The sequence below is a fragment of the Microtus oregoni genome, unplaced genomic scaffold, assembly GCF_018167655.1.
Source record: "Microtus oregoni isolate MIOR12 unplaced genomic scaffold, Mior012 000028F_ref0000031, whole genome shotgun sequence".
Taxonomy (NCBI): Eukaryota; Metazoa; Chordata; class Mammalia; order Rodentia; family Cricetidae; genus Microtus; species Microtus oregoni.
Window position 1 is genome coordinate 759,042 of NW_024543087.1, and position 27,348 is coordinate 786,389.

A 27,348-nucleotide genomic window follows, 5' to 3' on the forward strand; every position below is an offset into this window, starting at 1 on the left:
TGACAGTCATCTTGAAAGTGGATCCTGCCTGCTTTCAGTAGAATCTTAATTAACTGAGGCTTTGTGGAATGCCCTGAAGCAGAGAAGCTGAGACAATACAAGCGATCATGGCCTACTTCAAGCCAGAGTGTGGGAACAACTTGTTACAGTGATAGGTTAACTAACATGGTGAGGCCATTCAGAGCTGGTCTATCTTCTCTCACAGTGAATACAATCACTAACTAAATTACCTACCACATTTTGTTGATGTGCTGGGATTACAGGTGTGGGTCACCATGCCAGGTCTTTTAGAGTACTGGGATTGTGCCCAGAGTTTCATGCATACTAGGTAAGTGCTCTACCAACAGAGCCACATGCCCAGTCCTGAAAATACTTTTCCATATGTACTATTTTCCTGTTTATCAGTTGCGACCTGTATCACCTATCCACCCATACTTCCTTATCACCCTGCAACCTTTATCACTTTGAAACAAATTATAATTTGGAAGTAGAGATACTTTTTTTAAAAAATTTTTTCTGTATTTTTTAATGTGACCCTTGAGAATCTTGCTGCTGTAGAAAACTTGCTTCCATTTCACAGTGAGACCTTAGTACTTAGAGATACTCTTACTAAGTGTTGTCTTAGTTTTTATCTATAAAAAATAATGATAAAGATATAAAAATGTCTTAGGTGATCATCACCTGAAAACAGTTTAGAAGCTATTGGTTTACTTGTTTACTTATAATGACCAAACACTGCTTTAAGATAAAAAAAAAAATACCACCTCTGATAAAAATACAGAAACAACACCAACAGTAGTTAAGAAAGAATATGGCATTTTATTTTTGCATATGGATGTACAGTACATGAATTAAACAAAATCACTGCAGGGCTCTAAAACATTGATCACTTGCAGCCTAACCCAAAGACATTAGTCCTTGCAAAGTAGCCACATTAGTGGTTCAGATTTGGTGTTTGCTGTAGCTGTTGACATGAAGTGTTCACTGTGAAATGCCCAGTGACATCTGAATAATAATTATAGTAGACATGGGCTGGGCTTCAACGTTCCATCTTTGGAACAAATATGCTTATTTACATGTCGGAACAGGTGGCTCTACTTACTTACCTTACTGTGGGTTTTAATGACTGATTTTAAACTACACAGGATTTTCCCAGAGTTCCTAAAAGCAATAACTCTTATTGTTTATAAAAGATAATGTTGAAAGAAGGTAATGTTAAAGGCGCTTTTAGAAATATTTAAGGACAACATAAGGTACTATTAGAAAAAAACTCTACATATTTTTAAGCAAAACACTGATGTACCATAGCAGTGTTTAACTGAATTGCTTTAAGATAGTGCAATGATACTACCTTATATACTGTTCTAATATCTAAACCTCATAATTACAATTTTAATATATAACCTGACTTACAATTACAACTATGCACAGCTTCTGAAGCACAATTTCAGTCTGTTTTATGCATAAATTAAAGTTGGTCCTTGATTTGGAGAACGACGGCTACCCGGAAGCATGAACTTCCAACACTTACTGACAGCGTGAGAAAGCAAGAGGACCGTGCATGGAAAGCAGTTGATACCCAGTGTGAATCAAATCTAGCAGTAGACCCTCTCTGAGGCCTGCATGTCTCAAGGAGTAACACAAAAAAAAAAAAAAAAAAAAAAGGGGTCCCCACAGATATGGGAGGAAGAGGAAGCAGCTGGCCAGTCTAGTGTACTTTCCGCAATAGAGCAGTTCCTAGAAAGAGGCAACTTTGGACCTTTAGCATAAGAGACAGACTTTACATTCTTTGATTTCATTTACACCTTCTAAAAAAGATAAAATACATCTGAACTTTTCATGCAGGGGCATGAGGGCAGCTCAAGCTGCTAAAGCCAAGAGGCAGCTACCAGAGACTTCCAACAGCTCTAGATCCCATTCTCCTCTTCCTTTCTGTGAAATTACTCCTTATCAAACTACTTGATACTTGTAAGAGACATTACATTCTATAAACATAGTAGGATTAGCGTATTATTAAGCCTTTAAGAAAAGTCCAAAGATATATGGAAAATATGCTTGCTAACAGTGGCTGCTTTACAATGACAATAATGAAACAGAGCTAGAAAAATAATTTTACTGTCTTAAATAATGAAAGAAGTTAAAATTTTAAAATATATTATCTGTGAACTTTTGATTAACTTGACAGTGAATAGATTTCTTCTGATCTGTGAGCTGAATTTAAGCTACATTTGAATTACAGTATAGCTTCAAATTATAAATATAACCATCCCAACAGTAAAGAGATCATCAAAGCAGTAATTACCCAGCCCAGACCACAAGAGGAGCTTTGAGAAGACCTTGGGACTGCTGTGGAAAGCAGGTCAGTAAAGACTCCAGTTCTGCATCATGGAATCTTCCAAGCCAAGCCGCTTTCCACAAACACAAATTCAGTCTATCTTTTCTTTCTGGACCAATCTAGGAGCATCAACAAAATCTTTGCCATTGTAAAGAATAATAAAAAATGTTCCAATGCTTGCAACTCCCCAGAAGAGGACATACGCCAGAGTTTCTGTCCAAGTGTCACCTGTTGATATTAAAAAGAGATCATGCATCAATTGTTGATGCCAGATCTAACTGTTAGTTGTACAGCACAATTTCACACTAAAGTTTACTAGTACGTCCACAGGAAAAAATACAAGAACCTCTTAAGGTTTAAACCAGGGACCTCAACTCTTCAAGGCTTGATAAACCATCAGCTGTGAGACCCTAAGAACTTGTTGCCTCTGTGATAAGTTCTCAGCAACACTAAGGGTACTGACCGGAGAAAAAACATAATTATCACTGAGATTAAATTCTTTAACACAAGAAACTAATAATCATAGTTCTATGACCAATCTGATATTATCAAAATACCTATAAAATACGTTACAGAATGAGTATTTTAGTTAATCATAACATATTTTAACACAACTCTGCTGAGTGAGTTTATGAAGGTTAGCAACATCCACGGAGCAAAGACCTATTGTTTTTCTCTTTGAAGAGCTGACACTTCTCTGCACCTGTTGGCCTCAACTATAGAGAAACACATGCAGAGTCAAATGGCCAATAAGATTGCTCAAGGGAGGGAAGCCACTTCTGGACTTCCTACCACATCAGAGGTTGTAGTGCACTGATGTTCCTTCTAGGAAAGCACAGCAAGGGCTGGTATCAGCTCCCCTGCCCCGTGCACCACCTCACAAGGGCTGGTATCAGCTCCCCTGCCCCGTGCACTACCTCACAAGGGCTGGTATCAGCTCCCCTGCCCCGTGCACCACCTCACAAGGGCTGGTATCAGCTCCCCTGCCCCGTGCACCACCTCACAAGGGCTGGTATCAGCTCCCCTGCCCCGTGCACCACCTCACAAGGGCTGGTATCAGCTCCTCTGCCCCGTGCACCACCTCACAAGGGCTGGTATCAGCTCCTCTGCCCCGTGCACCACCTCACAAGGGCTGGTATCAGCTCCCCTGCCCCGTGCACCACCTCACAAGGGCTGGTATCAGCTCCCCTACCCCATGCACTACCTCACAAGGTACTATCCACAGCATTCAATATCTTTTTATTCAAAAATATTCCTAAATTTTGACATCATTTTTCATAGCCGAGTCTTAAAAGTTGTGTAGAAGGCAAGTTGGTATTTGTTTGGGAATTTGTCCTGGTTTGATTTCTATTGCTGTGATAAATATCATAATCAAAAGAACCCGGAAAGGAAAGGCTTTATTTGGCCTACACTTTACAGTCCATCACTGAAGGAAGTCCTAGAGGCAGGAATTGAAACAGAGACCATGGAGGGTTGCTTCTTATTAGACTACTGTCCATGGCTTGTTCAGCTTGCATTATTATATATATAAAAAACCCAGGACCACTCGCCCAGGGATGGCACGCCTACAATGTGCTAGGCCATCCCACATCAATCATTAATCCAGAAAATGCCCCACAGACTTCCCTACAGGCCAATGTGGTGAAGAAATTTTCTCAAGTGATGTTCGCTCTTCCTAGGTGACTCTAGCTTGTACCAAGTTGGAAAAAATAAAATGAAACAGAACAACAACAAAAACTAACCAGGACAGGCCTGAACCAGAAGCTCAAGTGCTCTAAGCAAGCACTGTGCCCCTGTGCTTCTTCCCAGGCCAAGAACAGAGCTTCCTACAAGCTGCTGAACACTTCCCAGAAGGATCCTCCACTTCACTCAGGCCAAGATCTTGGAATTAACTTTTCTTTCTTAAAAGAATATTTGAGATTTTATTTTTATCTTATGAGTGTTTGCTGTCATGGGTATATCTGTGCATGCTTACAGTGCCCACAGAGGCCAGAGGGCATCAGATCCCCTGGGACTGGAATTTCAGAGGGTTTTAGTGCTATGTGGTTGGGGACTTGAACCTGGTCCTCTGGAAGAGCCAGTGCTCTTCACCACTGAGCACCAAATTACTGAGTTCTGACATATGCGGGATTAACTTTTCTTATCCCTTCAGATGTTCTTTAACTAGTGGTGAGCATAGAAAACAAAAACCTCATAAACGGGAGTGACTCCAGGAAACAGGCACCCACTGGGCAGTGTTTTCTAAGACAAAATCCAGGGAGTGGCTGAAACCAGTTGTTGGCCTGAGCAACCAGCACACACTGACTAGATTTGTCCCTTTTTCTTTCCTGACATAAAACCTGACATAGAACCACAATTATTACTGTAAGCAATTCCTATACCCTTATCCTATTTTTACTGTAAGTAAGAATGGGTTTTGTATTTTTAGAAGGACAAAGAATATACTACAGAGACAAAAAAAAATGTTACTGTCTGGCTCTTTGCAAGATGTCAGGTTACTGTGGCTTCTTCCCCCTACTCCACAAACTTTAGTGCTCAGCTCTGTTGAGGACAGAGACGCATGGCACCGAGCCTCCTCCTAAGAAGTGCACACTGACAGTATTGGAGACTCAGGTGGTGAGAGTTTACTACCCAGACACAGCAGACAAAACAACCAACAGAATGGTCTCTCCCTCAAAAATCTGATGACTGGGTGGTAAAGACAGTGAGAAAATCGTTCTGTGCAGAAAAATACATGGTGGCACTACCAGGTGTACCAAGAGGGTATTCCACCTCTAAAAAGCAATTTTTTTGATATTCATGACTTTAATGAGGAACAGGCCAGAAGACAAGTGCAGAGAGTGCTATGGAAAGCCAGGAACAAAAGGACACAGGAGGCTGGGGAACAGCATCAGCATCTGCAGGATGCCATCAAGATAGTTGTCAGGATAGTTTCAGGATAGCCAGAGCTAAATAGAACCTGTCTCAAGAAACATCAAAATATATGACTAAGGGCCAGCAAAACTGCTCAGTGGGTAAAGGCCCTTGTCGTACAAACATGGATCTGGATTTGATTCCCAGAGCCCACAGCACAAGGATGACCTCTACATATACATCCCTGCACGCACGGCCTTACATAAGCCGCATACTCTATTATCAAGAGGTAGCTTATCTCGAGAAGGCAGAACAACAACTTTAGTTTTTATTTTCTCTCTATAATTATTATATGATGGTTTGGTAACAAGAAAAAAATTATAAAAACCTTAAGTTAAAAAACAGGGCCAGTAGGTAAAGGTACTTGTTTTGCAAGCCTAGCAACCTGAGTTTGACCCCTGGATGTCAAAGTAGAGAATTCCACAAAGTTGTTCCCTGACTTCTGCATGTGCACCCCTCATGTGATAACAGTAATTAAAGCAGAAGGGGGTCAGGGGAGATAAGGGAGAAAGAGAATCGCTAAGATATTTTGAGAATGCCATAATGATATCAGATAGCCTGTATACTAATTTAAAATAAAAGGAAATTTTAAAGAATCACCACTACCATAACAACAGAAAACTACTAGGAACTGAGATGTGTCCTAGTGGCAGAGTGCTGCCCCACACTGCACACACACAAATAAAACCCAATTATCAAACACTCATTAAACTTAATAAGTAAACAAGTACTGAGCGGACTCAACACCGAAGATGAATAACCAAGTTCAACATTCTAAAAGATAAACGTAAGAAGGCAAATTTACGGCACACACCTATAATCCCAACACTCAGGAGGCAGCGGTAGGCAGATCTTTTTTGTTTAAGGTCAGCTTGGTCTACATAGCAAATTTCAGGCCATCAAGAGCTAAACAGTAAGACCCATCTCAAAAGTGATATAAAGAATATGAAACAAGAGCACACTTACCAGCCATAAGCAAACAGATAATACACATTGAAAAGGCAACAACCATGATGATGGGCAACTGAAAAATACAAGTGAAAGACACAGCTTTTTAGGAATAACTAGAGGCTATAAAATCATCCATGTCCACCTAGACTGGAAAAGAAAAAACTTCTGCAAGCTTATATACACGAGATTTAATCAAACACCACTATTTATGGGTTCAAGCACGGCGACCTAAATCTTTATACTGGTAAAGTTATGAGATCTAAGGAAGCATGGTCCTGCTCCAAATCCGGGAAATTATCTTTCAGGACAACAGACCTCCCTTCCATCCAGGGAATTTTTTCATCTGGCATAAGACCCCAGAAAAGCTGTGAAGTCTTTTTTTTCTCAAAGGAGAAAAGAAAAGCAAATATCCCAAACACACTTTGCCTCTTTCATTTACAAATTTATCTCTAGCAATTCCCTGGTCATAAGAAGACTGAAGTTCTTCTACTCCTCCACAGTTCCTTCTGTGCTCTTACACAAAGGGATGTACAGTAGAGTCACAAAAGAGAGCAAACACTCCAGTTATTTTCTCTGTACTCTGGTCTCCTCTTTGGGGGAAGCAGCATGCCATGTTTCAGCAGAGGTGTTTCCTACATCGTCAGATACAATTCTTCCAATCTGGAAAAATCATAAAAAATTACTTACTGCCAGGAATTTCCAATCCCTCGGAACACTTAAAGGACTATGAGATTCTAATTCATCCACTGAATAGTTTCCAAGAAATAAGTCTATGGAATCCTAGAAAAGAAAGAAACGTCAACTCTCTAAATTTGATTTGACAACACTGAGCAATAATACAAAGATAAAACCATTCAGTGCATCCCACAAAAAACAACCATCAAATACAAACTTACTTGTCTAAATCCATCAGAGAAGTTGTTCTTGTAATACCGTAATAAAGAGTTGAAGCCATCCATTATAAGTCCCAACCGAGTTCTTTTTCCAGTTCTGGTTAAGAAAGGTCCAATTTTAAATTATATGCATGCATACTAAATTCTAAGTTTTATGAACATTGACTGTTATAAAAAATACATGAGCAGAAAAGATATTAAAAATTATCCCTGAAAATAGACATTTCACAAAAAAGTCACTAGAAGGCCTAAGAAACATATATAGTTGTCTCTTGTATCTATAAAGAACTCTACTAGATATTTCATATAGATGTTCAAGTCCCTCATATAAAAAAGGTGCAGTGTTTCCACATATCCTATTCATACCCCCTTATTCTTTCTAAGTTACTTATGATGTCTAATACAATGTAAGTGCAAGGCAAACAGCTATGAGCCTGTATTGTTCAGTTAATGATATTGAAAAACTGCACATGCTCAGTACAGACACAAATACATCTTCTGAACACTTTGATTAGTGGCTGGCTCAATCCATAGATAGAACCCATTGATAAGAGGGTCCCTTGTATTTGTTCTCTAAAACATTACCAAGTAGACACAAGAAAGTGAAAGTTTTAGTTACAAAAACAAGAACTATGAGAGAAAGCACAGCCCATGTGAAGAGGTATTAAACAACACAACTAGCAACATTTGCTCCCAGCAAATCTTTACAGTGTTACAGAGAAGACCCAAAGGCACCTCGAACACATGAACACCTTGAGCAGGAACATGGTCTGGGAGCTTTGCAGAGGTGCAGCTCACAGGCTGTGCTGAGATCAGAATGGTGATTTGGATGCACAGCGATGCTGGAGAAGCAACACAGAGCCTTCAAACCTCTCTGTGCATCAGACTACCCCACGGAGGCTAAGACCCCACCAGTGAGGCACAGAAGCCTGGTTTATAGAACGTTTCCTGAAAGCTGACCACGGAACTCTAGAAACCATTACTACTATAAGCCACTAGTGTGGAATACAAGTTAAAAGTCGCTTACCTTGTAAAGTCAGTCTTCAAGGCACCGGTTCCTGCATACTGTTTGGCACAAGCATTAGCATTATCAGCCCAAGCTTTTGGAAAAATAAAACAACAGCTGAAAGTGATTAAGGTGCCAACTAAAATTCTAATACAAAATATTAATTTCAAAATTTGAACAACTTTGCTGCTATTAAGAAATTACCTACCATTTTTGTAAGTCTTCTCGAATTCATCTTGTTCTTCAAGCTTCTGTCCCACATGCAAAACTCCTAATCTCTAGAAAAAGAATCACACCCGTATTTATAAGTGATAAGACTTTAGCAGACCTGATTTAGGAAGATAAGGCAACATTCCCCAAATCCTATCATGGGTTCTTTTCCTGCCGGTGCAAAGCACAGGTGAGCTTCAGCTTTTAGAGATCTGGTCCATACACCACAGACTGTAGGAAGATCCTCTACACACTCCCTTAAGTCCCAGAACAACAGGGATAACAGTGAGATGATACTCAGGAGGAGGAAAAGGTAATGTGAAACCTGCTAAGAGACTACGTTGTTACTCCTCCTTCCCTGCCATACTCTTTACCCTTCTGCCTTCCTCACCACTCACCAGTCCAGGCTTCCACATCTAAGTCATTGAAGTCTTACTCAATGCTACAGATGCATCTTCACTAAAACTGCACCCACACGAGTTTATACACATGTGCGCAAACACACGAGTTTATTTTACACATGCGCGCACACACACGAGTTTATTATACACATGCGCGCACACACACGAGTTTATTATACACATGCGCGCGCACACACGAGTTTATTATACACGTGCTCACCCACACGAGTTTACACACGTGCGCACCCACACGAGTTTATACACATGTGCGCACACACACGAGTTTATTTTACACATGCGCGCACACACACGAGTTTATTATACACATGCGCGCACACACACGAGTTTATTATACACATGCGCGCACACACACGAGTTTATTTTACACATGCGCACCCACACACACGAGTTTATTATACACATGCGCACCCACACACACGAGTTTATTATACACATGCGCACCCACACACGAGTTTATTATACACATGCGCGCACACACGAGTTTATTATACACATGCGCACCCACACACGAGTTTATTATACACATGCAAGCACACACACGAGTTTATTATACACATGTGCACCCACACACGAGTTTATTATACACATGTGCGCACACACACGAGTTTATTATACACATGTGCACCCACACACGAGTTTATTATACACATGTGCGCACACACACGAGTTTATTATACACATGTGCGCACACACACGAGTTTATTATACACATGTGCGCACACACACGAGTTTATTATACACATGCGCACCCACACACGAGTTTATTATACACATGAAAGCACACACACGAGTTTATTATACACATGTGCACCCACACACGAGTTTATTATACACATGCGTGCACACACACGAGTTTATTTTACACATGCGCGCACACACACGAGTTTATTATACACATGCGTGCACACACACGAGTTTATTTTACACATGCGCGCACACACACGAGTTTATTATACACATGCAAGCACACACACGAGTTTATTATACACATGCGCACCCACACACGAGTTTATTATACACATGCGCACCCACACACGAGTTTATTATACACATGCGCGCACACACACGAGTTTATACACATGCGCGCACACACATGAGTTTTACACATGCAAGCACACACACGAGTTTATTATACACATGCGCGCACACACACAAGTTTATTATACACATATGCACCCACACACGAGTTGATTATACACATGTGCGCACACACACGAGTTTATTATACACATGCGCGCGCGCACACGAGTTTATTATACACATGTGCGCACACACACGAGTTTATTATACACATGTGCACCCACACACGAGTTTATTATACACATGTGCGCACACACACACGAGTTTATTATACACATGTGCACCCACACACGAGTTTATTATACACATGTGCGCACACACACGAGTTTATTATACACACGCGCGCACACACACGAGTTTATTATACACATATGCACCCACACACGAGTTGATTATACACATGCGCGCACACACGAGTTTATTATACACATGTGCACCCACACACGAGTTTATTATACACTTGTGCGCACACACACGAGTTTATTATACACATGTACACCCACACACACGAGTTTATTATACACATGTGTGCTCTTTTAATAAAATTTTCACGGTGGCTGCGCCCTGAACTCTTCCCTAAGGACTACTCTTTGAAGTCTACCAGCCGTATATTGAGAAGCCCTGCCACCTTGGCAAGAGGCAGTGAGGTATTATCTGAAGTGGTTCAGAGAGTTCATGATTTGAAACAAAATCTGAACACTCTCAGCAGGTTTTAGCTGAGCAAAAACTGCCCCTACTGGAGGGAAAAACACAATGGGAGAGTTCCCATACCATCTGACAAGGCCACCTCAGAGACTCCTGCCCAAAGATGCTCTGAAGTTCATTATGTTTCATCAAACTGTATTCAGTGTGTAAAATAGATTAAATAACCTAATTCAATAGGCTCTGTTTAGTTAGCATGGGACCAAACCATTCCTAACCCATTTCTAATGAACACGATAGCTGAAGTCTCTTCAATAGACTGACAGAGCACAAACTAGAGATTGCTCATCCCTCCTTTGACACAAGTGCTTTACAACTCAAGAATAATTCTTTCTAAAGCAGACACCAAAATTTCCTTGGTCAAAAAAAAATGTGAAAAAAAAGCTGAATACTTATAAATTATCTAGACATTTGAACATACTTTTCCTTCACAACAAATGCCAATGTGATTTAGAAATCTAGGCTCTTTGTTCATATTTAAAATTGCATATACATACAGAAGTTGTTTGCACCTATTTTTCTCCTTACCACAATCATAATGATAAAGAATTATACCAGAAAAGTTTATCCAAGAAGCTAACGTCTCTTATCAGAACAATATATTCAAATAAAAACTTTTTTTTTTTTTTGAGACAGGGCTTCATAAAGCCCAGGGTGGCCTGGATCCTCTTGCTTCCACTTCCAAATGCTGTGATTATAGCATGTGCTACCATATCCAGTTTCTGTGGGATTGAATAATGCCTCATTTACACTAAGAAAACACTCTGACTGAGCTATACTCTTCAAAATAATCTTGATAAAAAATATAAACTTTGGGGCTGGAGAGACGGCTCAGCGGTTAAGAGCATTGCCTGCTCTTCTAAACGTCCTGAGTTCAATTCCCAGCAACCACATGGTGGCTCACAACCATCTGTAATGAGGTCTGGTGCCCTCTTCTGGCCTGCAGACATACACACAGACAAAATATTGTATACATAATAAATATTTAAAAAAATATATAAACTTTGTAATTTACTACTAAATTAAAAAAAAAAAGTTGGATGTAGTAGCACAGGTCTGTAATCCCAGAATTCAGGAGGCTGAGGCAGGGGAATGGGGAGCTACAAGTCTACGTGTGCTACATAGTGATCCTGCCTCAGAAACAAAAAGCAAAACAAATGAAAAGGAATATCTTAAACAGCTGGAGTTCAATGGGATGGATTCACTTGTTCATTGCTGACAACATAAATAAGGGCCCTCTAAAAAAGTAATATATTTCTCTTTAATTTTTAATTCCACTTCTAGGAATTACCCCAACTATAGTTAGTTTAATTATCAACTCAACATAATCTAGAGTCACCTGGGAAGAGTCTCAATGAGGGGTTGTCTAGATTAAGATGACTGTGTGCTAATCTGTAGGGACTGCTTGATTTCAGCTGGGAGGTGAGCAGCACCACCCCTGTGTCCAGTGGGTGTAGGAGTGTAACTGGCCTCATATGCTCACAGGGAATCGCATCATTGGGAGGTGCAGCTTTGTTGGACTAGACTAGGTACGGCCATGCTGGCAGAAATGTGTCACTGTGAAGGTGGGCTTTGAGGTCTCATATATGCTCAAGTCACACCCAGTTATCTCAGTTCACTTCCTGTTGCCCTTGGATCAAGATGTAGACTCTTCGGCTCCTTCTTCTTCAGCACCATGTCTGCCTTCATGCAGCCATACTGCACACTGCCACACTCTCAGCCGCCATGCTCTCTACCCTGACAATGGACTAAACCTCTAAAACCCTAAGCCTCCATCTCAACTAAATGTTTTCCTTTATAAGAGTTGCCGTGGTCACAGTGTCTCTTCACAGCAATAGAACCCCAAGACATGTCCTGCTTTGTGAAAAGGGGAAAGTGAGCTGAGCACTAGCAAGACGGCAACTTGACTGTGGGTGTGACTGGCTGCTTCAGGAACCTGATTCTTTGACATCTTCGTGTTATGTAACAATTTCCTCCGAGATAAAACATTCCATCTTACAGGAAAGCTCCTGATGACTATGGAAGTAAACAACTCAGACAGACGCTTAGCAAGTCCCTGAAATGACAGATAACACCAGGTCCCGCCCTCCCCAACTTATGAAAATGCTGAGGTTTGCCAAGACACCCTCAAAACCACCAAGATGTCTGCAAGTCATGCAGTACCTCCAGGTTTCCAGTTTCACAGGTCATCACCTGTTAGTGGAGGATTGAGGTAATAAGTTGTGTTTGAGTTATTTTTGCTCCTATTCACTAAGTTGGACTTCAATGGTCTGTTGTGGATCCCCCATCTGGAGTAAATACACATTTGTTCATGTCTCCCCGGTAACGCACTCACATAACACTTCAGAGTGATGGACTGCACTGGAATTGTGAACTAGAGTAAACCTTTGCTCCCTAAGTTGATTTTGTCAGTTTAATGAATCAAAGCAATTGGAAAGGAAACAGAAACCCAAAGGAAATAATTCAAGTTAATATTAAAAACAGATACAGTCTCTATAGTACTAAAGGCCCCAAAATATAGTAATGTAAATGGCTTAATAAATTATAGTTCAAAGTAAACTATTAAAATTATGATTGCATAAATACTAAAGCCAAATGGCAAACTAGGGACCACGTCTGTGCTCTGATGGTAGTTAAAGAAAACTTGTATATACCAATGATGGCAAGGTACAAAAATAAAAAAGTCAGGTTAATGTGCGGGCAATATGAGTACTTTTGTTGCTGGTTTTCAAAGGTTCTTTTCTCTTTTTTTTCAGTACACATGTATTTTTTTCAATAAAAGATTCAAGAAAGTTGCTAGCGGCAGGGGTGTGGAGTGGGAGCATATGCTTTTAATTCCAGCCCTCAGGAGGCAGAGGCAGGTGTATCTCCGGAAGTTTGAGACCAGCCTGGTCTACAAGAGCTCATTTCAGGACAGGCTCCAAAGCTACAGAGAAACAATGCCTCGAAAAACCAAAAAATAAAAAAAAATCTCAAGAAAGTCAAATTCACCTGCAGCTGGGCCTGAAGGGAGCGTCGCGCTAGTAAGCTCTGGATCACGTTTGTCCTGTCCAGACAGTCCATGCAGTTGCTGCGGAAAGCTCCTTCCTGGGTTGTCACCACCTTGCCGGCAGAGTCTACTAAAAAATAACTGAAACACATTTGTGTGAGCACTCTCAGACCAAAGTACACTAAACATACCAGCAACACAGCTCTTAAAACACAGGTTTCATGGGGTGACCTTAGTAAAACCATGAATTACAAGGTCAGATGGAGTGCACAGCAGGCATATCTCATTTTTCTAGACCAAATGAGAATATGAATGGCTGAAGAAACACAGCTCTTTTTTTTTATTTGTAACTCGGGAGATTCTGATAGGAATTTTGGAGAAACCATTAACCCCTGATATGCTGGGACATGGCTGAAGGAATCACGTTAAAGCACCCCAGGAAACGTGGTTGGTTTCTATGGCAACAGTTTCCTTCACAGTTCTCCCTATGTGTTATTTCTGTGAGTACATCGAAATATGTAGCAAACACATTCAAAAAGCACCATAAAAATGTTCAAATCTTTTACTCCAATAATCCTACTCTGAAGAATCTTATTATAGGCAAAACTTGAACACATGTAAAAAGATACACATTACTCATCTAAAGAGAACCACTTGTAGCACACTCTTTCCAAGGTAAGGAAAGGACCCAGACACTCCACATGTTAGGAAGCATCTAATTAAAGCTATGTTGTGATCTAAAAAGCTGCAGAGAAGACACTGAAAAATGTCATGACAAAGGCTCCTAAGAGAAAGCTTGTGATAAAATGACAGACTACTAAAACCAAAATAGTAAACGAAGTGCAATTATGTAAAACTCGGAAAATATTATGAATATCCCTGACGTTGGCCCATATGTAAGAATTCAGTTATTCTTCAATCAACAACACTCACCAATGCAAAAAATTAAAATATAAAACAGCATGTGTAAGCACTGATAGCCCAGTGAAACGGCTTCACAAATCTGCTAAATAACAATTAATAAGATCAGCATACACAGCTCTCTTCCCCCTTACCTCTCTAAAGAAGTAATATGCCTTACCTTAATTCATCCTGTATTTCTGCTACTTGATCCAACAAAATACTCAGTCGATCCCATCTCATGTTTTTACATTCCTTATGGAAGTCAAAGGCAATGTACCTACCAAAAACATAAAAAAACCCCACATACTCAGAAACTGTTAAGATCACTCAATTTCCTTCTACTAATAAACCCGATGAAGGTGAATCTTTTTTATATGTGAATATGCATAATAGTTATGAATACAGAGCCTCCTTCATTCTAGACTTATTAAAACAACAACTACTACTCACACATGCACACCTCCCTACTACTACCACTATTCACACACGCAGACACGACTCCTACTCACACAATTACATTATATATGCACACACAACAACTACCATTATATACACACAACTACTACTATTATATACACACACAACTACTACCATTATATACACACACAACTACTACTACTATTATATACACACACAACTACTACTACTATTATATACACACACAACTACTACTACTATATACACACACTACTACTACTACTATTATATACACACACAACAACTACTACTACCATTATATACACACACAACAACTACTACTACTATTATACATATACACAACTACTACTATTTGAGGTGGGATGTCCTTCTGTACACTATGAATATATGTTGTTCCTATTGGTTGAAAATTAAAGCTGCTTTGGCCTATAGTAATACAGAATATAGCAGGAAACCCAAACAGATATACAGGAGAATACGGGCAGAGTTGAGAGGAATGCGAGCCAGCCATCAAAGAAGAGAGACACCATGTAGCTGTTAAAGGAGTAATATGCCAGGGCACGACCAGTAAGCCACAGCCATGCGGCGATACATAGATTCGTAGAAATGGATTAATTTAATTAAGAGAGCTAGTCAGTAATATGCCTAAGCCATTGGCCAAACAATTACAATTAATATTATGCCTCTTGAAAGGTTCTAAGAAGCTGCGGGGACCAGCAGGACTGGAGGAGACCACCATGCACACACAACTCTCTACTACTCTACACATACACTTTCCATGCTCATACATAAATTAAAATTATTATAAGATAAATTTTATTTCCACGTTATTCCAGGGGCCTGCAGATAAAAGCAGAGGAGGGCAGCAAATGCTACGGAAGCAGATGGGACGTATACACTTCAAGAGGTACAACTCAACTCACTACCTAGCATGCATTCATTTTCTATTCCTGTGTATAAAGAATATGCTTTCTTCTTACCATTTCCCAGATCAATATGCTCAAAGCAATGAAACTCAGCTCAGTCTATAGTGGATTAGGCTGGGTGTCTCTTGTGCACTAGGGGTTGTAAGAAGTGCAGGGAGGCAGGACAATCTCTATAGTGTTAGCTACTGTCTAGACTCTCCCCTCCCCCCCCCCCCCGGCCACTGCTGTCCCCCCCAAATCGCTTTTCTTTACCAATATCTACATTATACAGATATATGCAGAGAAAATTCTGTCAATTTATAATGAACCCTTTACAATTACCTAATATTTAAGAAATACAACTCTACAGGGAGGGGAGCAGAGAAAAATGCAGAGCTCAATAAAATCAATAACATAAAGGAAAAAAAAGAAATACAACTCTAAAGTTAGCTGGCACTGAAATGTGAAGATGTCCGACTATTTGTCACCTTTCCCTTAGTCAAGCTCCGACATCAATGCAGAAGACTGGGGCACACACCCCACTTCCTGCCTAGGAATCACAAGCAGGATGGCGGGAAGAGTAACAATGCAAACAGTGTGGGCTTCTAGCATGGAAGAGGCTCTACCACCTAATGGTTATCTCAAGAGAGAATGGTAACCCTCAAAAATTAGCACTAAAATACTGTGGGCCAATGACAGGAAGCAAGTAAGGCATTTTAGAAGGCACCTTTGAAAAGGTAGCACTAGGATATTAGACATAAAGCAAAGGCTAACCAAACTACCATCCACAGCCCCAGAGAAGCTAGGAAACAAGAAGGACCCTAAGAGGGACTTGCATGGATGGCCCAGGGAAAATAGATAAGAACTCTGGGGTATAAACTGTGGAGGGGCGAGAAGATGGGTGAGAACATGAGGGAACGGTATGGTCGAGTTGGGGGAGGGACAGAGAAGGAAAACAATGAAAGAGACGTCTTGATAGAGGGAGCCATTAGGGAGTTAGGGAGAAACCTAGTGCTAGGGAAACTGCCAGGAATTCACAACGATGACCCCAGCTAAGACTCTTAGCAACAATGGAGAGGGTGCCTGAACTGGCCTTCTCCTGTAATCAGATTGGTGACTACCCTAGTTGTAACCATAGAACCTACATCCAGTAACGGTACTGGGATGAGTTTCGAGAGTCCAGTAGAAGTAAGGGAGGAGAGATTACATGAGGAGGAAACCCACAGACAGCTGACCCGAGCTAGTGAGAGCTCATGAACTCTCTGGACTGACAGCTGGGGAGCCTGTATGGGACCGAAGTAGGCCCTGTGAATGTGAGTGACAGCTCTGTGGCTTGATCTATTTGTGGGACCAGGATTTATTCCTAGTGCATAAATTGGCTTTTTGGAGCCCATCCCTATGGTGGGATTCCTTGCTCAGCCTTGATGCAGCAGGGAGGGACTTGGTCCTACCTCAACTCAGTATGTCCGTCAGGCTTAGTTAACTCCCCATGGGATGGATGGGGGTGGTGGGGGAAATGGGAGGAGGGGAGGGAGGGAGGTAGAACTGTGGTGGTTGGTATGTAAAATGAAAAGAAGAAAAAAGTAGCACTGGAATGGAGAGATGGTTCAGAAGTTAAGAGAACTGACTGCTCTTTCAGAGATCCTGAGTTTAATTCCCAGCAACCGCAGGGTGGCTCACAACCATCTATAATGATCTAGTGCCCTCTTCTGGCATGTATGCATACATGCAGGCAGAACACATACATAATAAATAAATCTTAAAATAAAAAAGCAGCGGTTCCCAGGTGGCCAAGGCGATTTCCCCAACTAGTTCCGTGGGCAGCAGAGGAGAGGGGGCCTGTACTAACCTTATCCTATAGCCACACTGATGAATATCTTGCATATCACCATAGAACCTTCATCCGGCGATGGATAGAGATAGAGACAGAGACCCACATTGGAGCACTGGACTGAGCTCCCAAGGTCCAAATGAGGAGCAGGACGGAGAACATGAGCAAGGAAGTCAGGACCGCGAGGGGTGCATCCACCCACTGAGACAAAGGGACTGATCTAATGGGAGCTCACCAAGGCCAGCTGGACTGGGTCTGATGGAGCATGTGATCAAACTGGAATCTCTGAATGTGGCTGACAATGAGGGCTGACTGAGAAGTCAAGAACAATGACACTGTGTTTTGCTTCTACTGCATGGACTGGCCTTGTGGGAGACTAGTCTGTTTGGATGCTCACCTTCCTAGACATGGATGGAGGGGGGAGGACCTTGGACTTCCTACAGGGCAGGAAACCCTGACTGCTCTTAGGACTGCAGAGGGAGGGGGATAGAGAGTTGGGGGAGTGGGAAGGAAATGGGAGGAGGTGGAAATTTTTAATAAATAAATAAATAAAATTTAAAAAAAGGAATCTTCCAACAAGCAGCTAATCCAGAAATAGCCTGACAGCAGCTGTTCTCTGGAAAATTAACATTTCTGCTTATGCCATTGGCTGCTTTTCAGAAGTGCATAGAATGCAAACATGAGAAATGTTCATTTTGAGCAGAAACTTGAGCTTGAAAATCAGGGGCTTTTGTCACTCTGCTAAAGTAGTGGGTGCATATTTTGCTACATATTTTTTCTGAAACAATGTGTGACTCAGGGTTAGAGTAAAATTTTACTCAGTAGCTATAGAAGGGTACATCTCTTTAATCTTTAACTTTTGTACTAATATGTATATGTTATTTGAAGGTATTGAGATAAAATGCAATAATGCTCAGGATTTAATCTTTTCATACTTTGTATACATTTGCATTCATATCCATGACAGATAATAAACTTTATGAAATATAAAAAAAACAAAAAAAAATTAAAAAGCAGCACTGTAAGTTATTCCAAGTGCTCTGGCCAGAATTACCAGGTGTAGCCCTGCTCTAAGCCGACCATCACATGCATATCTAAACTACCACCTGTGACAACTGGACAGGCAAGGATACTGTTCCAGATGAGGTCACTACAGTGTTAAACTGGTCCAGCTCAAAAACCTGTATTTGTGACCTAATAGGTCACTGCTTTGCAAAACCTTGATGAAAAAATTTTAACCAGGAATTAAATTCAAAATCTGACCATAAAGATACTCTGTAATATAAATTACATCAGAGAAAATTTAAAACCATCCAAAAAGAAAATTATGTTTTGATCTGGTACTGAACACTTGCTGCTTTCCCAGAGGGTAAGCTGTCTTCAGTAACTGCATCCATACTGGGTTGCTTACATTTAGCCTCCATGGGCACTCCACATGATACATCCACATTTTTCTAAAATGCAAGATGAAATATAAATAGCATACGGCTTGTATTCATACACACAGTGCACATGAGACTTGAAGGGTCTACAACAGACAACTGGTACGGTACCTGATCATCCCACTACCCAAGGATGATACCATTTTTGCAAACGCTTGCTCAAGTGGTTTCTCTGATCCCTTGTGGTTCACCTGTAAAAAAATTAAAAAGCCATGACTTTCTTTTCATATAGTGAGTGATACCAGGAAATTAACAAGGGAAGGTTAAGCTTTCATTCTGGCACAGAAACACTAAAAAGAAAAGGAGGTCATCTGAACCAACTTTGGAAAAACAAAGTTTACAGCAACCAACAAAATATCCATCAAGAAAAAGTCACCTTCTAAACTGTAGGAAGTCTCTGAAGCATTTTGTCCTTCCTCCTCCACCATACAGGGTGATGATTTGTGGTAAACAATAGGAATCTTGTTTTTAGTTTCCTTCATCAAACCAGTATAAGACCAGATCCTATGTTAAATATAACTATACACACCTGAAGAAGTAAATTATCTCTATATTGTATAACTGAATGAAGGTCCAAAAACAATGGACTGATTGTAAAAGCTACACCTGAACTATTAGCCAATGGATACCTGGGGCAAGAGCTTCTTTCTGGATAGAGACATAAAATAGACCACCTAAAGACTGAACAAACCAAGTGATGCTCTTTAGAAAATAGGGACATCAAAAGCAGCAGGACATATGAAAGACTTGAGAAAACTATCTCCATACTCGGGTAAGAAACATGTCTAGAAAAATCCTAATACAACAAACATCACCCCCTGTTCTTTGGCCTTCAAACATGCCTGGCTGGCTGTCAGAGCCCACTCCGGCAAAAGTCAGCTGGGGGTACCCTGGGAAGGGGTGCTGAGGCTGAGGAAATATCAGATTAAGAGAAATGAGAAAACTGGTTAACTGTGCTGTCTCAGTACAGAGCCAGTTGGCAAAGAATAGAGAGTGGGTTGTTATTTTGTCTTTTTCCAATTCCTAGAATTCAATGAAGTAGGCCCATATTTCCACATGGTATGGTGACCAGAATCCCAGGCCACAGTTTGCACCTGCTGCCCAGGAGGTGGTCACATCCCTAACAAAGGATCAGATGTTGTTCTACTCCTTCTTTGTAATTTGCAGGATGCCTGAAAAGAGAGGTTAATTCAGCCTACGTGACAGAGCTGGCATACAGAGCAGGAAGACATGACAGAGCAGGCACAGGCAGATATGGACGTGACCACAACCATTCACCTGGTCACCTAGGAGACAGAATGCTAATTAATCCCCCCCCCCCCGTCAGTTTATGTTTTGGTATATAACACTGTTTGGAGAATAAACGCAGAGGAATTTTCAGGATGTGAACTCAGGATTTCATGAGGGATCACTGAGAATCTCCATCCTGATAAAGTCATGTGAGTTGTATCTTTAATCCCTCACCTCCCCTCTGGTCTGGAGAAATAATTTAGGGTCCGGGCTGGCACCAGACCCCGACAATGAAGTCTGCCAAAACATTAGCCAAACATTAAAAAAGAACCTTCATTAAGCATATACAGTGAGGAAAATCTTTGCAAAAGAGTCTGGAAAACTGCATCGCTATAATTTTTAACAATCAAAAAACCAAAACAACAAAAGAAAGCACAACTGGCTCTGGAAGGAGAATGACTCCAGTGTCACTACATTGTAACAATCGAAGACTAAAGTCAGTCATACAAAGAAACGGGAGAAAATGGTGTATCCAATATACCAGAATTTAAGAGATAAAACAAACATAGTAGTAAGAGGGAATTTCATTACTTCAAATGCGTATATTAACAAACAGCTGGGAGGTGGTGGCACACACCTTTAATCCCAGCACTTGGGAGGCAGCAGCAGATGGACCTCTGTGAGTTCGAGGCCAGCCTGGTCCACAAGAGCTAATTCAATGACAGGCTCCAAAGATACACAGAAAAACCCTGTCTTGAAAAACAAACAAACAAACAAAACTAGCTATTGGTGGTAGCAACATGCTTTTAATTCTAGCACTCAGGAGGCAGAGGCAGGCAGATCTTTATGAGCTCAATTCCCAGCACCCATACTAGCTTACAACCATCTCTAACTATAGACCCTGGGGATATACACCTAAAAATAAATATTTAAAAATAAAGAACAAAAAGCTTCAAATTAATAACCTAACTTTACACACTGAAGAGTTAGGAAAACAACATAAACCAGAAGAAAAGGAATGATATGGATTGAAGCAGGAATGAAACTAACAGAGGAGACAACCAAACACTGGTTCCTGTAAAACACTGGCAAGCTTGGTTACAACGAACAAGAAAAAAAGAGAAGATTCAAATTACTAAAACCAATTATGATAATGAGAACACTGCTAATAATTTTTAGAAAAATAATTATAAGAAAATATGATAGATACTCATACCAAAAAAGTGCAACTTAGAGTTGAACAAATTTCTAAAAGAATGTAATCTACTAAAGCTCAACTGAAGAAACAGAAACTGGACAGGACACGCAATACTAGCACTCGGGAAGCTGGGACAGAAGGAAAGCTCAAAGTCCAAAGGTAGCCTAGGCTAAAAGTAAAACCTTGCCTCATCCTCACCATATCCTTCTTCCACAAAAGGAAAATCTAAACAGATCAGTAATTAGGAAGGGGACTGAATCAGTATTAAAGAAAAGCCCTAGACCCAATGGCTTCACTAATCAATCTAACGAAAAGTTTAAGGATTTAATAAGACTACTTAGTAAACTTCTTCAAAATCTAAGACAGTAGTTGTGCTCTTTAATTCATTTGTAATAACCAAAGGCAGAAATAATCCAAATGTCTATTAATTTATAAATAAATGTCTTTTTTTTTACTTTGAAAAATCTGATTTTATTTTCTTAATCAAAAAGAAGTATATTCGTGTTAAATTTAGAATATTTAGCTTTCCATTGATCTCTCAAATACTTGCCAGATAGACACTAACAGTGCTCAGAACTGTGAAGTTAACATCCAATACCACATTTTCTAAGAAATCCCTCAAGGCATTGGTAATTTTAATTCAAAAATAAAAAAGGAACTTTAGCATTAGAATTCTAAGCAGCTTAGGAATTAATTCCTTATTTCACCTGGGAGTTTATTTCCTAAACTATCAGAGAGAAAGTAATATTTTAAACAAGATGCTTTTGCTGAGTCAAATTACAGATAGAACGTTCCTAAGGGCTGGTGTTTTCTAAATGCTGTTGTTTATTTTGAAAGCATTGAGGTGATGATGCTTAGTACCATTCTTGAAAGTTGTACTTTTATGTGTCCATCAGTGCTTCTTGACTAAAACAGCTACATCGTACACACAGCTACTGGCAGTGGGTTATAATTGTTGTATTAACAGAAACAGTGGGACTTGTTGCCAGTTTGGTTTTGTTTTTTAACGAGACTTGGAAATAAAATTTTAGCAACAACAATAGAAAATTTACCGGGAGTCAACTATGTTTGTACTGAAAACTAATCATGATTGCTACTTCCCAGCCATCTTTTGTTCTTGAGATTGTGGATATGTTTGCAGACCTGTCAGAAAATCCTGTTTATAAGTCCTGTTAGTATTGTTTGTTATCTCAAAAAATATCAGATAGTACCTAGAAGTGAGTGAGGTCTTTCTAACATTGAAAAATGAAATAATAAGATGTTGTATCACAATGAATACAAAAATCATGATTCTGGAAGAAATATTTTCCTTCATTTCAAAATATTTTTTGCTAATGATAAATTTGGAAAAATAAATGTCTTATATTCCTCTAATAAGTTATTATTTAGTCTTTAAAAGTAATGCAATTCTAATAAACATAGATGAATCTTTAAAACATTATATTAAATGAAACAAGCCAAACATAGAGGACAAATATTGTATGAGTCTACCTATCTAAGGAACATAGTTCAGAAGAGTCAGAGAGTAAAACAGAGTCACTAGGAGCGAGGGGAAGGTGGTAAAACAAAGACCATCTACTAGGATCAGAGCTTCTGTTTGTTCGGTCTGATGAAAAGTTGTAGAAACATTAATTTAAAAATTAATTTTCCTGTTAATTATAATTATTTTTGTTATTCCCCCCAAAAAACATTCAAACCTACCAGATTAATTATGACTTGCTTTCCATAAATAATTATTTGTGAATCAAAGTGCCTTTGGAAACCATCCATCTAGAAGAGAGATAAAGGTAGTTTATTAATATGATTATTTATCATATTTCTTAAAGTACCTCTATAACTATCCCATTTTTTTAAGATTTATTATTTATTTTATATGAGTGCTCTATCTGCATGTACAATTGCAAGCCAGAAGAGGGTATCTGATCCCCTAGGGATGGTTGTGAGCCACCATGTGGATGCTGGGAATTGAACTTAGGACCTGAAAGAACAGTCAGTACTCTTAACCGCTGTGCTATTTCTCCAGACCCCAACTATCCTATTTTTATACTTAAACAATGCCAGGATGGGGACCATGCTTTCTGGATTATGGAAACACCATGAAGTAGGTGACTGTTAAAGGCATTTTAGGCTGCACTACAGTATCACTATTTGAATTCTGAATGCAACTTTTGACAGATACACTACATTCCATAAACCTCACTGAGATCTCCTCAGTGCTTCTCTGACCTGTAACATGTTATTTGAGGCAGTCTGTTCTACAGCCCAGGAGACGGACCTTGAAGATACTAAATTCTGACTTGTGGGGAACAAATATATATTCTATATGCAAATCAAAAAGCCTCGTAGGCGCTGTGTGACCAGGGCCCCTCCCCAGGAAAGCTGGGCTCTCACATCACCTCTACCTGTCACACAACTTAGGTTCTATTTTAACCAGAGAAAAATTCAGGAAGATACATACATGATTTGCTACTTTGTTGATCTGTGGTTTTGGTTTGTACTTTAGATTTGGTCTTTGTGACCAGAAAACAGGTATTGATCCTCGAGTCTAAAAGAAAAGAGAAATATGAAAAGAAAGATACACAAAGTAGTTTTCTCAACCTAATTATTATATGCAGTACAGATATTAACAACTTCGCAAAGAAAACCAAAACAAACAAAAACAATCTACCAGCTACAAAACTCTATATGTACCCTCTTAAATCACTTGTTTTGCCAGGTGGGGTGGCATACACCTTTAATCCCTACACTGGGAGGCAGAAATAGGCAGGTCTGATTTCGAGGCCAGCATGGTCTACATAATGAACGCCGGGACAATCATGACTACATAGAGACTCTGTCGAAAGAGAGAGAGAGAGAAGAGGGGGGGAGAGAGAGAGAGGGAAAGAGAGAGGGGGGAGAGGGAGGAGGAGAGAAAGAGAGAGAGAGAGAAAGAGAGAGGGAGAGAGAGAGAGAGAGAGAGAGAGAGAGAGAAAGTTAATTCTTGTTTTATGGAAATATGCTTAAAAAGCACTTTTCCTTCCCAGTGTTACACACATGGCACCTGCATAATGGAAAGTTCTGTGATCTCCCTAAGTTCTAAATATGTATATTATATAGCTTGGCAATATGAAAAAATAGGAAATTGCTTTACTCATTCTTAAAGGAATGTATTTATGAACATCGGAATTTGTTTAGCCACTGACACTCTGGAGTAGGAAATACTGTACAACTTCACCAGGAGACAATTGGTGAGCAGGACTGAGTAAGGCAGGTAAAGCCAAGTATACTCTATCAGCTTGTGCCTGCATCATCACCTGAGGTGGGATCTAAAGGCTTACTCTGGTGAACTGCTGAACTTCCATGAACGTCACACTTCCTTCTTCTTTTGGGGGGATTTCATTAAAAAGCAGGAAGTATACATAAGGCAGGGCCAGACTAACACCCCTTTTATATGCTGCACTTTTTACACACTGGACACAAAGATAGTATTTTAAAAAGAAGGAAATATTGACCTGGCAGTAAACACATGTAATCCTAGTATTGGGGATGTAAAGGCAGGAGTATCAGGAATTCAAACTCATGTAACGAATTATAAAATAAGTCTAGGGTCAGCCAGTGCTACATGAGAACCTGTTTCAAAAAAGAGAAGGAAGAGGAAGAGAAGAAAAACAAAGAAAAATAAAAACGGAAGGGGAAGAAGAAAATTTCAACTCGACAGCAAACGAAAATAAAGTAGAAAAGGCCAACTGGATGACCACCAGACACATGAACTTGCCTGCACAAATGAAGCCCTGTTCCCACTGTAGTGCACGATCTGCTCTGTTTCTACAAAGTTAGCTGCGTGGCCTTCAGAATCAATTCCTAACATTTGGTATAAAAGACATGTATCAAAAAAATCATTAACTCAAGATAACAAGAATTATCAACTTAGTTTACATTAGTGGATAAGTACTCACAAATAAAGTTCAAACAAACAGTACATTATTAGAAAACTAAAAGAAGCTTGCTTAAATACACTGAAAGAATAGTTAAAATTCATTTATATAAACATAAAGCTAGTTGATACTTTATACACTATAAACATCCTCAAAAAATAGTCCCCTCTGGAGAAAAGAAAGTCAAGCATGCCTACAAATCCTATGTTGGAGTTAAAAGCTATCATTTTTTGTGATTACACTAGGTAATAATACTAAATAAAAACTCGGCTAACTGCATCAGTAGTGCTTAGTTGTAATGCTAAGAATCTCTAGAAGATATTTAGTTATCAAATAAAAAATTGTATATGATCCTAAACATCCATGATCATGACCATGTCCATGACACCTGGTCTGAGAGCAGTTTAATGCACTTACCAGAGCCTCACACTGGTCAGGTCTATCTGAAGTGCTTCCTTACTAGCTTGTTTACATTATTTTGTTGTTACTAAGCAAAAATAATTTCCAAGGTAGTCCTGATCCAGATTACCAGAAAGATTATCGGAAAGAAATCAATGGATTTTTAATTCGCCGATATTTAAAACATTCTTTTTCTCTGACACGTTTCTACAATAAGCACTTTGAATATTGTGATCAGTATATCTGTAACTATACATTAGTAGATAATCAGAAGGAAGCAAATTTACTGAGCTCACTAGCAATGGTATGACTTCTGAATGCCAAATGACTTTCAGAGGCACAGGCTACCTTTGTTTCCTTCTGTGGTGGTTTGAACGTGAATGGCCCCCTAGACTCATACTGGGCGGTGGCACTACTTGAGAAGGAGTAGGTATGACCTTGTTGAAGTAGTGATGGCCTTCTTGGAGGAATTGTGTCACTGGGAGGATGGGCTTTGGAGTTTCGGAAGCCCTAGCCAGTCCCAGCGTCTCTTCTCTTCCTTCTGCCTGCAAATCTGGATGTATACCATGTCTGCTTGAGTCCATGATGTAATGGACTAAACCTTTGAAACTGTAAGCCAGCCCCAACTCAATGTTTTCTTTTTATAGGAGTTGCTGTGGTCATGGTGTCTCTTCACAGCAAGAGAACACTGAGGAAGACCCTTACATAATTCCCAAAAGGAACAAGATGCAGTGTTTTAAAGAGAGGAAGACGTGAAAGAAAGGAAAGCAGGAGGGAGATACCATCATGAAAAGACTTCTAAAATGTATTAATGTCTTAAGACATGTATAGGAGAGCATGTATAAAATATAACCACTGTCTATAAAAGGAAGAAAACATACCTGAATTAATATAAAAAGTTACAGGGTAGAATAAATAAGAAACTGATATCTGGTTATCTGGCAGAGGAGTAAGAACCAAGCAGATCAGATGAGAAATTTCTATAATTTAAAAAATAAAATTCATAGCCAGGCAGTGGTGATGCAGGCTGTTAGTCCTAGCACTCTAGAGGCAAAGGCAGGCAAACCTCTGTGAGTTCAAGGCCAGCCTGGTTTACAGAGTAAGATCTAGGGCAGCCAGGACTATATAGAGAAACTCTTGTCTCGAAAAACAAAACAAAACAAAAATATTTAAAATATGTATTCAATGCTTAATAATCCAAGATGTTAACTATAATTTGGTTGAAGCCATTCTTAGTAGCTTTTTCCCAATGCTATCATACCATCTGTAATAAGATTAATTAGATATCTTTATATAACTCTCTGAGCTCAAAATTAGTTATTTTTTTAACAGGATTTTATTCTGATATATTATGGTTGAAAGCAAAACAAATGCTGGGGAATCTTCATATTTACAATAACTATTTGGTTTGAGCAAATTAGCATATTTTTAGTGTAGTAGCCTATAGAATGTTCAAAACGTAAATAAACATTCTATAAACTGAAGTCATGAAATAAAATGATTACCTTTATATAAACAAAGAGACCAAGAAGACCTACTAATTATTATAATGAGGGCACAAATCATTAAAAGAGGCATCAAATAACA

General features: G+C 39.6%; 1 protein-coding gene across 1 annotated transcript in view; it reads right to left on the reverse strand.

The window, feature by feature from the left end:
* Positions 1-799: 799 nt before the first annotated feature.
* Sacm1l (SAC1 like phosphatidylinositide phosphatase) overlaps positions 800-27,348 on the reverse strand; it is a 57,216-nt gene continuing 30,667 nt past the window's right edge. Inside the window, exons 9-20 of the mRNA XM_041677329.1 lie at positions 25,203-25,288; positions 23,907-23,993; positions 23,150-23,218; positions 19,132-19,211; positions 14,583-14,681; positions 13,504-13,642; positions 8,307-8,376; positions 8,120-8,192; positions 7,096-7,189; positions 6,887-6,979; positions 6,215-6,272; positions 800-2,563 (exon numbers count right to left, since the gene is read on the reverse strand). Coding sequence (XP_041533263.1) covers positions 2,427-2,563; positions 6,215-6,272; positions 6,887-6,979; positions 7,096-7,189; positions 8,120-8,192; positions 8,307-8,376; positions 13,504-13,642; positions 14,583-14,681; positions 19,132-19,211; positions 23,150-23,218; positions 23,907-23,993; positions 25,203-25,288 — 1,085 coding nt within the window. The 3' untranslated portion in view covers positions 800-2,426. The remainder of the gene's footprint in view (positions 2,564-6,214; positions 6,273-6,886; positions 6,980-7,095; positions 7,190-8,119; positions 8,193-8,306; positions 8,377-13,503; positions 13,643-14,582; positions 14,682-19,131; positions 19,212-23,149; positions 23,219-23,906; positions 23,994-25,202; positions 25,289-27,348) is intronic.